This window comes from Lissotriton helveticus, chromosome 3_1 (assembly GCF_964261635.1).
Source record: "Lissotriton helveticus chromosome 3_1, aLisHel1.1, whole genome shotgun sequence".
Taxonomy (NCBI): domain Eukaryota; kingdom Metazoa; phylum Chordata; class Amphibia; order Caudata; family Salamandridae; genus Lissotriton; species Lissotriton helveticus.
The window spans coordinates 1,105,516,502-1,105,531,976 of NC_136061.1; the positions used below are offsets into that span (position 1 = coordinate 1,105,516,502).

The 15,475-nt window shown below is 43.4% G+C and overlaps 1 protein-coding gene across 4 annotated transcripts in view; it reads right to left on the minus strand.

Annotated features, from left to right (window-relative positions):
- The window catches only part of PKP4 (plakophilin 4), a 771,376-nt gene that overhangs the window by 437,008 nt on the left and 318,893 nt on the right, over positions 1-15,475 (minus strand). For all 4 annotated transcript variants that reach the window (XM_078681704.1, XM_078681705.1, XM_078681703.1 and 1 more), the window contains exon 4: positions 2,157-2,269. In XM_078681704.1, the coding sequence (XP_078537830.1) occupies positions 2,157-2,269 (113 nt within the window). The remainder of the gene's footprint in view (positions 1-2,156; positions 2,270-15,475) is intronic.

A 15,475-nucleotide genomic window follows, 5' to 3' on the forward strand; every position in this document is an offset into this window, starting at 1 on the left:
ATCATCAAAGGCACAATTCTAGCTTTCTGTCAAATTCGGTGAAATTCCATTCAGAAGTTTTAGCGGTATAGCTGTTCAATTTTACCATTGACATATGAATGGGGAAATTGCATTTTGCGACTCTTGCTTTTTCCCTGCTCCTGCTTGACTGATCACCTCGAAACTTTCCAGAAAGGAGCGGAGGTGATGAGTCTTTTTGGGAAAGTTTTGAGAATATATATTTTTTTTTAACTTGCTAACCTATCAAATTTGACCTGCTGTGTCCTCTGCTACCCAAGCAGACCTGTCAGAGCTTAAAACATTCTTCGAAACACTATAATTTGACCATCAACATGCCACAAATGACAAGACTCAAGGACCTCAAGGTAAACAGTAATACCCTCGGGTAACTCTACCCCTAGTTGATATCTAGCCCAATGTCTTGTGCAAATTTCCACCAGCTATGTCTCATGATTTTTCTCAAAGTGTCTCTGCAATCACTGTTTCAAGATGGTAGCAGTACGGTGAGCGCAATCCCCGATATTATACCACTTCAATAACCAGCCTTTATTTACATTCAAATCACCTTTGTAGGTGGTGGAAAAACACAGGTCCTTTTCCTCAGTTAGCAATAAATTCCCTTTTAAGATGAGTGATGACCACAAACCTATGTAAGAGCTTTAGAATCTCTTGCTCATGGGTTAACCAATAAATTCCACCCATGTTCTGACTGGTTCGAGAACGCGGGTGCTTGAGAACAGTGCTAGTGTCAACTAAAAACAACGCAGCCCTCTGTTTTCGATATTTAATTAAAGTATACATAACGTGTTCCAATACTTTTAACTCCTTGCTTGTGGTAGGAGTTCACATGCATCCATCGCAGACACCACTTCCAGGATTCCATTCATATAGCTGACTGTAGTTTCAGAAACCCATCCCCATAACGGACAGCACTTTCAGAAGCCCAGTCCCCATAATTGACAGCGCTTTCAGGAACCTGTCCCCATAATTGACAGCGCTTTCAGAACTTCGTCCCAATAACTGACAGCACTTTCAGAAGCCCCGTCCCCATAATTGACAGCGCTTTCAGAAACCCATCCCCATAACGGATGGCACTTTCAGAACCTCGATCCCATAACTGACAGCACTTTTAGAAGCCCTGTCCACATAATTGACAGCGCTTTCAGAAACCCGTCCCCATAACTGACAGCACTTTCAGAAGCCCCGTCCCCATAATTGACAGCGCTTTCAGAAACCCGTACCCATAACAGATGGCACTTTCAGAACCCTGATACCATAACTGACAGCACTTTCAGAAGCCCCGTCCCCATAATTGACAGCGTTTTCAGAAACCCGTCCCCATAACGGATGGCACTTTCAGAACCTTGATCCCATAATTGACAGCACTTTCAGAAGCCCCGTCCCCATAATTGACAGCGCTTTCAGAAACCCGTCCCCATAACTGATGGCACTTTCAGAACCCTGATACCATAACTGACAGCACTTTCAGAAGCCCCGTCCCCATAATTGACAGCGTTTTCAGAAACCCGTCCCCATAACTGATGGCACTTTCAGAACCCTGATACCATAACTGACAGCACTTTCAGAACCACGTCCCCATAACTGACAGAAACCAATTCCCATAACTGACAGCACTTTTAGAAAACCATCCTCATGATGGACGGCACTTTCAGAACTCCGTCCCCATGGTGGACGGCACTTTCAGAACTCCGTCTCCATGATGGACGGCACTTTCAGAACTCCGTCCCCATGATGGACGGCACTTTCAGAACTCCGTCCCCATGATGGACGGCACTTTCAGAACTCCGTCCCCATAACTGACAGCACTTTCAGAAGCTTCGTCCCCATAATGGACAGCACTTTCAGAACCACGTCCCCATAACTGACAGAAACCAGTCCCCATCACTAATCGCATAACTGACGGCACTTTCTGAACCCTGTGTCCATAACTGACGGCACTTTCAGAAACCGGTCACCTTTCACTCTGCATCACACTAGCCAACACCAAAGGGAGTGCACTGAATGTTTTTTGAAGTTTGGTCCACAATAGTTAGAGAGGTCAAAATTATTAGCGATTCTAATACAAATACTGTATTTGTAAAAGCATTTATGACAAGCCCTCGGTGCATTTAAGCTCTGTACTTCCAAGCCCGTACCTTATGCTGGCAATGCTCGGCGATTCCGCGCCAAGCCTGCATCGTTCTAACTGACTGGCCACAATCTGCCTTTCCACCTCCAGCTCTCTGGTGAGCCGCTGAAACTGCAGCTCCTGCAAAAGAAACACAAACATGCGCGTTACAACCTCAAGATGACATCCGAACAGATTGACGCATTTGAAACGGTCAGAGTGCTAATTTCAGGGGGAAAAACTCATTAGAATGTGCTAAAGCATTTCCAGTTCGCTTGCCCGGGGCAGGTTCTTACCATTCGGGAAAGGAAATCACATATTTGGAAACAATCTCACCTAAACAGCAGCTCCAGATAGTTTTAATGATGAATTAAACTGACTGAAATAAAAAAAGGTTACAAGAAACCAACTGGTGACTTCACAAAACGGTCTGCCAAAGTCAAATAATTTGCCGACCAAACGAAGGTGCGCAACAACATTACCACAAGTTAATGTATGTAAAGCGGACTTATTACTGGCGGACTTGTCCTAATTTATGAGCGGCACTTTTAGGGGTCTGCGCATTTCTAAAAGTGGCACCCCCAAAATGTAGTTGAACATGTTCTAATTTGTGCCATTCAAACACCTGTCCCCGGTAGCTTCCCAAATTCTCGGTCAACAGGCGCTAGTGCTAGTCTAGGAATGGATGCACTTTGGTATTTTAATGAGCAGGGTTAGGAAAAGGCGTTTATTTATCATTAGAAATATTTTATACGGAGAGAGAAACAAAATGTGCCAATGCACTTTTGTACTCGGTGGAATCTCTGCATGCAGAAATGTATACATTAGAGCATGCTGGGAAATCTACAACAGTTGAAGATGGAGTACTCCGTATTGCTTTGTAACTCACCAAAAACCTTACTGGAGAGATTTCGATGCTCAAGGCGCTCACTACTTTGGACGGGGACGATGCCTTACACACTTGACCACAGTAACTTACTTTGCAACTATTTGTAATTCTATTGCTCAGAATGCGTATTCTTCTTACACAAAGTGCAAGACTTTCAGGTGGCGGGTGACTGGTCCACTATATGAGGCTGCTCGGAAGGTCATTATCCCAGACCGGTCTGAGTCTTTAGCAAAGTGGCTGGAAACGTTTTAGTTGAGCGCATTAATATTATTACCCGTTACCAGAGTCTACAGACCACTCACTTCATTTAGGGTGCATGAGAAATGAGTTTGGTAAGTTGGAAGCGTGGTATCCCTACCAACTCAATGAACTTGCCATCCTCTGACCTGGGCATCCACTGTGAATAGTCCTTACGAAATTAACTAGTGGGCTATATGATGGGGCATCGCCCTACCCGACCTACAGAAACATTACTGGGCCCCACACACAGTAACCGTAAATAAGTGGGCCTTCTGGCTGCTGGATGTGCCCTCTAAGAATAGACAGAAATCCAATGGAGCATAAAGGCTATGTGGCGGCCCTCTAAACTTGCAAGAACCGGGACTCATGCCAGACCACACAAAATACGGATTTTGGACGGTAGGGTTTAGAGACACTGCGATATTGTCTAAAGAGCAATATAAATATATCGGATTAGGGAAATAATGATGTTGTGTGCTCAGGTGTTAAGTATATAGCAAGACCACACAGCGTTGGCTCTGAAAGCCTGGTCTGAGGCTACCAGAAGTCTCAAATGGGATCCCTACAAATGAAAAGCCCAAATGGGACAGTGATACGTTGAAGGACCTCACAAAGCTGCAGGGGTTACCTAGAATGAGATGTGAAATTTGATCAGCAAACTGGGAGATGCCCATTATTTGGAAAGGGGGGTAGAGTAGACTGCGTCTCTCGAGGAACTCAGCAAAGACTTCAGTTAACAGGCTTCAAAAGAAATACATCCAGGTGAAATATGCCATGGCAGCCCATTTAACTAGAAGTACCGAAATAGTGGACTTCTTTCCACTAGACGAAAGAGTTCTGACGGGACATAAATACATAACTCAGTTTCCCCTAGTCAATACACAGTTGACCTGGAAAAAAGACATTGGAACATTTCTGAAGGGAGACTGGGAGGAGATGCTTAGCACCCCAGAGAGGATTCAATGAGAACGGGATTCAAACTGGTGCAACTAACTATCCTTCATAGCACTTACCTCCCTAGGGAAGGACTTGCTGACATTGGGGCCCAGAGATGAGAAGACTGTTCTGGGGGATGTGACGTAAGGGATAGTTTTATCCACACCATCTGGGAGTGTGCAAAGTTGGTGCACTTTTGGCAGGTGATGGGAAATGTTTTTCTGGTCTGTCTGACCTTGAGGAACCCAATTTGAAACGATATATACTGGATGTATGTGGCGATGCAACACTGCAGTCAGAAACCCTCAAAATTGTTTGTCCGCTGAGGACTTATAGTGGAAAGGAGAAATGTGACAAAACAATGGGGAGCAGCAGAGGCGCTGGGCTTTGAAAGGTGGAGACAAGACATGGAATGGTGCTTGTTGGGTATATGAGAGAAGAGGGCGCCCAAGAAAGTGCGAAAATATATGGGCCCAGTGGAGTTCCTACAGAGGATTTGTCTAGAGGTATTGATGGCACTGGAAGCAGGCAATCACGAGGCAAGTGTGTGAAAAGTTCCAGCAGTACGAACATTTTAAAAGAAAAGAATAAAATGTATTACCATTTCCAAATCAATGTAGAAATATAGAGAATATATATATATAGAGAAAATTGACATTAGCAAACGAGACATCAACATCATCAAATTTGATTAAGGGAAACCAGAGATATGGATTTTTAAAGGTTTGATGGCAAAAACCACCAAGAAAAAGTAAAGCAATCAATCAAAAGTCACTGTTCAAAGATGACCAGGATATAGGTGCGATTTCAAGCGGACTGTGATGGAGCAGTAGTCAGATACACCAAGCGGGCCGTCAAGGTCAACGATTTACCTTCTAATTTTTTTTCTCTTTCTTTCAAGGAAGTCAAAACTTTCCAGCGGAGCAAGGTTCAAGTCTGTGGCCAACTATGGTCCATTGATGTTGGAGACGTCATTGTCGAACAGCTAGTTTTGGAGTCAAAACGTTTTATAGCAAGATAAACCTGGATTTAGTAGCCACCAAGAGAGCTTTACTAGATGAATAGATTTACTGTCTCTCTGGGTCCAAAGCTTTACCTCGAGCTTTAGTCACTTTTTGGGAAATCGTAATCCTCCAACAGAGGAAGGCTGGATGCTGCAGCCAGGCAGGGCTCCACAATGCTGACTGTCTTCGCTGTGAGGTCCCGCTGAACCAGTTGTCAGCACAGCAAAAAGCTCCCAGCAGTTCAAACCTGAATTTCTTATGTTTCTTGGGAGTGAGCAACTTGGGCACATTTCAGCACTTAGTAATTTTTCTGATCTCATGAGGACCGGCACACGGTTAAAATTTTCTGGAAAAGTTCCCTTCTGGTTACTCTTGCAGTCCCAGCTCCTCAGGGAACCAGGGTCTCTCTGAAGCCAGGACTCCTGCAGAGTTCCGTTTTCTGTGTTCAGCTGGGCCTTCTTGGGATCAGGACGCCTTCTGCAGGTACCCCTGTCGCAAGTAACAGGAGGCTAACCACTAGACCCCTGAAAAGCAGTCCGAGCCCTGCGTGGCAGCTAGAGTTATTAGTCCTTGAGTCCCTAAGTCAAAGTCCTCTCTTCCAATAGGAGTTGGGAGTCAAGAATGGCCCTTTCTTCACAAGGAGTCTTCCCATTTCAAGAATTGGTCTGAGAAGATGATAGTGGAGGGATCGGATTTATCCGGTGCATTAGCTAATGATTGGAGAAAAGCTACAACCCAATCCTAAGTTTCTCACAGAAAGCCCGCCACCTCCTTTTGAAGCACTTCTTCTGACTTACAGTAAAATTACCCAGGTGCCCCGTTTCAAGATGGTGAAACAAAGCTGCCATTAGGCAGCTCCTAAACCATGTCCCTATTAAGACGACGTCTCTTCCACATGAGAAAGTCAAATCTGTTTTTCCTCATACTGAGACTGGAGCGTGGATGTCTGTAAGGGTACTGGGAATGAACCGAAGAAGTCCTCTTTGGCATCTCAAAGTCAAAATATGTAGTGCTAAAGCTACCCTCTGATCTGTCAACTGCTCCTATCCACTCCCAGATAGCTAATCCCTGCTGAGTGTTCAGTAATTAACACCCATTGGCAATTCCTGGGCTCAGAAAAAGACCATTGACCTCTGAGCCAGGGCGGTTAACTCCCCCAGAAAAGGATGTGCATTCCAGCTCTGGAGGTGTGGTTTAATGAGTAGCCCATGTGGTTTTTAACCAGTTCTGGTAACCTAAAGTACATTTCTCGAAAGTTACTTTTCTGCTGAAGTTATCAAAAATCTGACTTCACAATTGCATCATATTTTAAAACCTAAGCAGAACATACCTTCAAAGCATTTTATATCCTTTTCCTAATTATATAGGGAATTAAAAACAAGCATTGAATCCCTTCAAACATCTAAGGGTCTGCACAGTGAAATAGCTTTTGGCTTGCTTTTATTTATGTAAGAGGGCACACTAACCCCAATTTGTAGTGTTCCCTATTTTATTTTAAATAAATTACCACCATGCCCTGTAGCCTTACAAGGCACAATTTTGGGTGACTTAATATATAAAAATAGGCTCTTCCTACATAGCAAAGACTTTTTTAGCTGCCTTGTGTTACTGTAGTGCATTCAAACTGGAGCCCAGTCACAGGCCAGTGGTGCTCCTACTAGACATATCTGTTATATATGTGGGTAGTATAAATACACAAGGCAGCTCGCATATGATTTTTAACATTGCATGTTAAAGTTGCGTATTTGGCACCATTTACAATAGACTTAGAGAAGTTAAATAGGCCAAATAATGAGTTCCAATTACCAGCACTATTTTACTACCTCAGCACAGCCACTTTACTACTTCTTAGCAGTGATAAAGTCCACAGAGTTCTAAAGCCAGCAAAAAGAGGGTCCAGAAAAAGGCAAACAATCTGGAGTGATTGGGCAAAACAAAAAATGGATTTGCTATAGGGTGCAAAAGAAATGGGCACTATTATTACTGCTATATCAACACATCAACAAGTCTCACAGTAATAGAACAATCCAAAAAAGTGACCAAAATACTTAAATTAAACTGGATCATAGATACAACCATCTCCATACCCATCACGTTTCTGAACAGCCTATTTGATACAAGACTGGGATGCAGGTGAACCTTTTGGGGCAATAGCATATCAAAGAGAGTAGAACTCATTACTTATTTCACAAAATACACCCTTGAGTACCATCATCATATGATATGCCAAACAAGTGAAGAATAAAAAACGTTTATCAGACAAATGGATGTTGCATCAAAGGCATTCACATTTGGAGTGATACAAAGATTTTGAGTTAGAACCACAAAGTGTACACAATGTATGGATACTTCACACACTGGTGTCGCTTTACTTATCCTCTCAAATGCTCCAACATTAGCCGTTACAAAAGGAGTCTGGCATGACTGTGAAATCAGGAAGCATTTGAGTAGATAAAAAACCAAACCTTTAGGTACATTATATTTATACTCTACTCTGTGGTAAGCTGGTTCTAGGTTTGTATACCTCTACTAGTGGCTATGACAACATCACTAATCATAAAAATGAGCTTTTGTACAGGGTCCACTTGTGGTTCACTAGGCTCTAGACCTCAATTTAAATTCCCTATAATAATTAAATTCTAGGCCACATTAAGAAATAGCAGCCCATGGACATCCGATAGGAGGTGAGTGAGACTCATGTGAACTGGAAACCAACCCCTGAAAGAGAGTTATGCTTCTTTCTTACCTTCAAAGGATAAATAAACTGGGAGAGATTTTAAGTTCTTATCTATGGCCTACATTTATCTCAATGTTTTTCTGTAACATTTTCTTAACTGTAACTGTTCTTTTATACTTCACCTACAGACTGCTTTAGGAGTAGTATTGAAGACCTATTGTCTGCAATAAAATACAGAGTACGCTTTCCTACCAAGCCCTGGAGCATAGATTCCTAACAATGTTTTAAATGGATGCCTTGCATCCTTCCACTGCTGATATCAGGGAAATGTTTTTTTCATTTCTGTTTTAGTACTTCATTGGAAAGTATGGCTTCCTTGTCGACTGCTCTCCTCTTTCTGCTTGACACTCTCGCCACATGCTCCCCTACTCGCCCCATATAAATATATTTTTTAAATTTAATTTTTACTCTGATTTACCCTCTCCCAGGCTGGAGCATTGCTCTCCTGTCCTGGTAAGTGTTTTTTGTTTTAAAATAGTTTTGCAGGGCCTCGCCACCATGTAGCACACTGCTATTGGGCTGCTAGCTTATATCTTTATTTTTGGCATACCTGACTGGATTGGTAAATTAAATCATAAAAAATGTCATTCTAAGATGGTCACTGTGCATGAGCACACAGACACATCAGTGCAAACATGCACAGACAAGTGGCCAGTTTGGAATGTTTTTGGTTCGAATTTGAAACAAAAATCATTTTAAGATGGTCGTCCTTATGAGGATGTGCATGCTCACATACAGTAGGCACTATGGAATTATTATTATTATTATTTTTATTGTGGAGGCATAGGCGGACAGGCTGACTTTTTCCTTGGTGTAAACAAAAAAAAAATTCCTTGACGACTACTGGTACATGTGCATTTTCCGGCACCTATCTTGCAATGATTTTTCATAATTTCAACAGAAAAGAAAAAAAAAAAATCACATACATGTGCATACATGGTTTGGGCAATAAACTATATGAAGGGGAAAAACAAGCATTGGCAAACCTACATAACTCTCCACCCACATTTGAAAGATTATACTACAGACTTTTTACCTATACTTGTATCCCATTAATGTATTATTAAGCCTTTTTCTTCTTTTAATGCTTATCCTATAACTTATTTTCTTCTCCATATGCCTTACAATAACACTATCCTTTTATATAAATTAATTCCAATTTTAATTGCATTTTCACCAATATGAGTCATACTATCACTTACCAATAACTGTAAATATTGAAATTAGATCTTTTTGTACATTTAAAAGCTCCCCTCTCCTGTACATTCTATGAACATTGATATGTTCTTTTTTTTTGTTAGGTAAACATATTCCAACTTTATTTTTTTTTTAGATGTTTTGTTTTGGATCTTTTAATATCAAATGATAAATATATGATGTAATCTGTAATTTAGAGTAGCAATATTTTTATTTCAATTATTACTTTTCAAATAATTATACTGGATAATTTATAATTTACAGGATTCCTTTTTATTATTCATAAAGAACTTCAATATTATTTCATATTTTAATAATTTGTATTGTTTTCTAAACTTTCTTTACAATGATCTGGGACATCAAATAAATAATTTGCAAATTATGTTGGGAAATGAGGGTTAAATGACGAATACAGGCAAAAATGCAAAAAGATCATAAATTATATAACATGGTTTGGTATTACTTTGGGCATAAGATGCAAACATGGATGCAGGCATACAATACTTGGCCAGGAATATTATATAAGCCCAGAAAAATCTGCCCTGGAAAACTAAATCCAGAGGTATGTGTTCAAAGAACTTCGGCAGAAAACCAAATAGTGCAAAAGCTTTCTGAGAGATGATCGTTTTCTTCTTAAATGTAGAATTCCTTCTTAGAAAATTGGCAGATATTTCTTACAGTTTAATAAAAAAAAATATATTTTTTAAAATCTTTTTTGTGGCGTCTTGAACGAAAATGTCACATGATTAAGATTTCCAGCAGAACAGGCACATTTTTTTTTGTCTAAGTGTTTTGGCTTCCTTTTTGTCCCACCTTTCGCCTTTGGTCTGAATGAAAATTTGCCTAGCTTAAGTAAAGTTTCAATTCTATTAAGGACACTGAGGCAAGGATAACACTTTCTTTCTTCGCTGTAATATTTAAATCCAAGAAACGGCAGCCATTTAAACATCAAAACATTATTTCCCAGGAACACCAGGGAAACAACAAAGTTCATAAGTCCTTTCTCAGTCTCTGCAACGAGGTCCCAATATAGTCCTCTGTTGCTGTTCTTTCCCCCTCTTTCTTCGCCAGTTAAGGAATGTTTTGGGTTTCTCCTGAAATTACTGTGAAATTGTTTGCTGGTTTATGATATGCTGTTCAGATCGGTTTCCACTTGCTTATAACGTTCTGCAGCGCTTGCAGTTATTGCCTGCAGTTGTTTTAGCTCTGTTGTACCGCAGCAACGCTGATGAGCATTTCTTTTCGGATTACCCACTCACAGCAGCAGGAAAGCCTAGGCGCTCCTTGCGCGACCTAGCCCCTGCTTGTGTGGTCCTGAAGCCCCCCGAGTATTACGTCACGGGATATCAACCCCAGGGTTGGCCACTACCTGCGGTTCCTTTAATTCAGATAACATGGCTGACCAAGTTTGCAAGTGGTCTTCCAGTTTATCTTCTTTATGAACATGCCTCATTCGTACCTCTTCCGCAACTGCCCATTCAAAAACATCCCTTAACCACGAAGCATAAGGGCGGTATCGGGCTAAGCCACTTCATTGCTATGCACTGCTGCGCCAACACCAGGCGGACAAACTTCATGCACAGTTTTTTATTTGAGGGAGAGCGAATCAAGCCCAACAATACCTGGTGAATCCCAAACAGCATCGCCCATCCAAAGGCTCCATTTCGGTTTTGCAATACCTCCCACAACTAAGGGGTAGAGAAGGACAAGACCATACCATATGTATAAAATCTGTTGTCGGGGCCTTCAGCAGGCTGGTCGAGTGGCATAGATGATGGCAAGGCTTGCAGAGTAAGGTAGGTTTGGTCTGCCAAATTGTATTGCAGCAGCTTGAAGCGGGCATTGGAGCCTACTCTCCGCACTCCTCCATGTGCCTTTGCCCATTCCCTAGCTTTTACGGGATCCCCCATTGTTTCCTCCCATTTGGACTGCATGCGGCATGTCTGTGGTGGTAAATCACCATGCAGGGCCTTGTAAATATGGGAGATCAGTCTACAGCCATGAGCCTTATCTAGTAGTGTTGCTAGGGTGTTGGAGCGGGGTGGGGTGGCGTCAGCAACAGTGCGCAAGCCGTGATTGAAATTTTGACATATTGTAGGTATTGCCCCATACCCAACTAAAAGGATTCTATGGCCTCTACCCTTGTAATAAACTGCCCTCCAGGGTAGAGGTCCTCCATAGTATTCAGCCTCTACCCTTCCATCTTTGCACCGACATGGAGTCAGCGATTTGTAAGAAGGGTTGCACAACCTACAGTGGCATGTGCGGGGCGTGCACCGAACTACTCGTTGAACTACTCCCTCCCAAACACCTGCCACTAGTCGAACAATATAAGGGAGGGAGGAGGGGTCCTGCAAGTTACTTATTAGCAGGACCGGCACAGAACACCTGTCGTGGGTGTCCTGTAGGAGCTGTCTTTCTCAACTGTACTCCAGGTCAAGCCAGTGAACCGTATGCTGTAAGTGTGCCACCAAGTAGTAGAGCTCAAGATGTGGAACCTCGTGACCTCCCTGGCCCCATGTCCTCTTTAGTGTGGCAAGCTTAACATGTCAACATTTTTGGCCCCAGAGTAGATCCTAGATAAGGCTTTCCAAAGTGCGAATGTAGTGCCTCGGGATCACATATAGGGTGCTCTGGAGGGCATAGAGGCATTGCGGTAGTATGACCATTTTTATAATAGCTATGCTGCCCATAAGGGACAGAGGTAAATCTTTCCAGAATTGGATCGACACACGAAGCCCTTGCATCACCCTCCCCACATTGAGAGCCAGATACGTTGGGGTCGCTTGGGTCAAGGGGATCTCCAAATACCAAACATCGGCAGTCACCAAGGAGATCTCCAACCTAGGAAGCTCCTTGAACGGTATACCCACTAATTTTCCCAATGGGAATAGTTCAGACTTATCCGTGTTAACATAAAGACCAGAGAGCTCTCCAAACTCCTTCATGAAATTAACTAGAATAGGCGCTGAATAGGTCAGGTACTACAAATACACCAGGGAGCTGCCAGCGCAGATGGAGACCACATGGTTTGTCTCCCCCAGCGTTATCCCCAATGGGCTCCTCGCAGTGTTGCTGCTAGGGTTTCCATAGCGATGGCAAGCAGGAGGGGTGAGAAAGGGCATCCCTGCCTAGTTCCATATCTCAACCTAAAGGGTTCAGAGACCACTCCACCTGAAAGCGTCCTGGTGTAGGGCTCAGAATAAAGGAGACAGACAAACCCACTGGACAAATCTAGGGCCCAGGCCCATTTTACTGTAACACAAGCCATAGACAGGCCCAATTGAGGGAATTAAATCCTTGTTCGATGTCTAACAGTGCCAGGTCATAAGAATCATCCTGGTGCTGTGGGGCATGGTATAAATGGGCCAACTGACGTAAAGTCTGAAAGGTATGGAGTTGTGGAATGAAGCTCAATTGGTCTCTATGAATTAAGGCTGGTAGCTGAGGAAGTAGGCTTGCTGCGAGCCCACTACTAAGTAGTATCATGTCTATGTTAAGGAGAGATATCGGCCTAGAGGCCGAAGCGGCCATCTGGTCCCTACCAGATTTTGGTACCATTACAAGCAATGCCCCTCGCATTGTAGCCGGTAGGCTACCGATGCACAGGGCCTCTTCATACACTTCTAAGAGCCTGTTCGTCACAATATCAGCATATTTTTAATAGAACTTCACATTGCTACCTGGGTTTTCACGGTTTTGAGCTGTCAGATTGCGTAAAGGATCTCCTCTCTAGAGAGTGAGCCCTCTAGGCTTTTTCTGGCATCTGGGTTGAGACTTGGAAGCAGTGTGTCCACTAAAAATTCCTGTATCCTATTAGAAGGGGGGTGTAATCGTTCACTATACGTATGGCATAGATGGGTATGGAATACCTCAATAATAGCTCTCTGCATGCAGACCCAGGTTCCTGTGTTATATAAAGTCAATATGGGGGACTTGGGGAATACTTGCCAGACAAATCGGGCCAGCAGCGCTCCCGTTTTATCACCCTCCATGTGTAATCTCTAGCAATAACAGATATAGGTGTGTTTTCCGAGCCTTCGCCAATACCCTAGGAGCTCCATCATTGCCCCACGCCAATGGGCATATTTTGCTGGAGAGAAGGTAGCAGTCCCTTGAGTTTTTTGTTCTGTGCTTGCGCAGGTCACGCTCCAGTTGCTGGCGAACCCCGTAGGATGTTTTAGTGCAACCCCACCACCACCAACCCTCTCCACACAGGACAATCTTCATCGCCTACCAGTTTAGGGTCCTGCAGCTCGCCGAGCACCTATTTTCGGCAAAGTAATGTGCCAACGTCTCGTTTACAGTTGCTGCAAATGTGGGAGCGGGGGGTCTGTGAATTCTCTGCACGGAGGAACCACAGCGGGGTCACTGGGTGACCAGGATGGACCTGAAACTCAGTAGGACCAGGGAATAGTTCGAAATATATCAGGCCAAATAGATGACCTCTGTCAAGTAAGGTTCCATCTCGAGAGAGATCAAACCTTAATCAAGTTGATTATGGGTACCAGCGGAAGGGGTATAGCAGGAGAATAACTTTACTCTGGTGCCTATCTCTTCACACATCATGTAGGTGTAAACCATTGCAGCATATCCCGGAGCGCACTGGTCAGATGGGATTTAGTGTGATCCCTGGGATGATCTTTATCTAATGCACCATCTAGACCACAGCTGCAGTCCCCCGGTGAGGCTGCCGTTGTGATCCCGGGGAGGAAATTTGGGCAATCGATATTTGAAGCATACACATTTATAAAGGCACACCTCCTGCCGTCTTGGTTCCCATGCAAGCTGACATAGGGTCAACAATAGAATTTTTAAAGCATAACTGGATACCCAGAGCCACCCAAATAAGCACTCCCAGGCATATGTGAAGTATGAGGTAGCATTGATTTGACCTCTTCAACGTTTTCGCAGGCAAGGAATGCAGCCCACACCCATACATGCATTTCTTGAAGGAATGCGATGGACACTTTGTATTGTTTCAAATAGGCATACAAAAGTCTGCATTTCTCAAGCTGGGCCATCCCTCTAACATTCCAAGAGACAAGTTTGGTTACGTTAGTGGCCATGCTTCACAGAAACCACACACACACACACACAACCACACACACAAAACCACACACACACACACACAACCACACACACACACACAACCACACACACACACACAAACACAACCACACACACAAACACAAACACAACCACACAAACACAACCACACAAACACAACCACACACACAACCACACAACCACACACACACACACACACACACACACACACACACACACACACACACACACACACACACACACACACACACACACACACACACACACACACACACACACACACACACACACACACACACACACACACACACACACACACACACACACACACACACACACACACACACACACACACACACACACACACACACACACACACACACACACACACACACACACACACACACACACACACACACACACACAGTGCAATCCCACAATCACAGGCCATAACCGGACATCAGCTGACAAACCAAAAGGACCCACATGCACAAGAGCCATACGAACACCCCAGAACCTACCCAAACATGGTAACCAAAACACCCCTTCAACTACACCCCTCCCAATTGGCAGTGTAGCCAACCTACCCTGTCCTGGCAAAGACAAATTGAGTACTTGAATGAAAACTCAATTATGTTGAGTTCAGTGTAGGCCACAGCGGTGTGTGAGATGCAGAGCTGCGACCAAGTATAAATCGCATTGCAAATAAACTGTGCTGTGTTGGTGCTGACTGATGCTGTGGTGGTGCCGATTGATGCTGTGGTGTTGTGAGTGATGCTGTAGAGGTGCAGAGTGACGCTGTGATGGAGATGATTGATGCTGTGATAATGTTTACTGATGCTGTGCTGATGCCGAATGATGCTGTGGTGGTGCTGACTCTTGCTGCGTTGGTGCAGATTAATGCAGTGTTGTGCCGAGTGATACTGTAGTGTTGATAGGTGATACAGTGGTGGTGCTCACTGATGCTGTGCTGTCTAGGATTGATGCTGTGGTTGCGCTGACTGATGCTATTGTGATGCTGAGTAATGCTGTGGTATTGTTGATTGACATAAATCGAGTGAAGATATAATGCACAATACGTTTCACAGGTGAGCCCCATAGAGACCTTTCTAAGGCACCTGGGCAGCTAAGAGAAATTCAGTTTTTCCTACAAGTTATCCCATTTCTACATAGCATCACAAACAGTTATTTCTTAGTAATTGAGGAGAGTTAATAAAGCTCAGCGATAATTAGAGAGGGAAGAGAGAGAGAATAAGAGAGACAATAAAATAGTG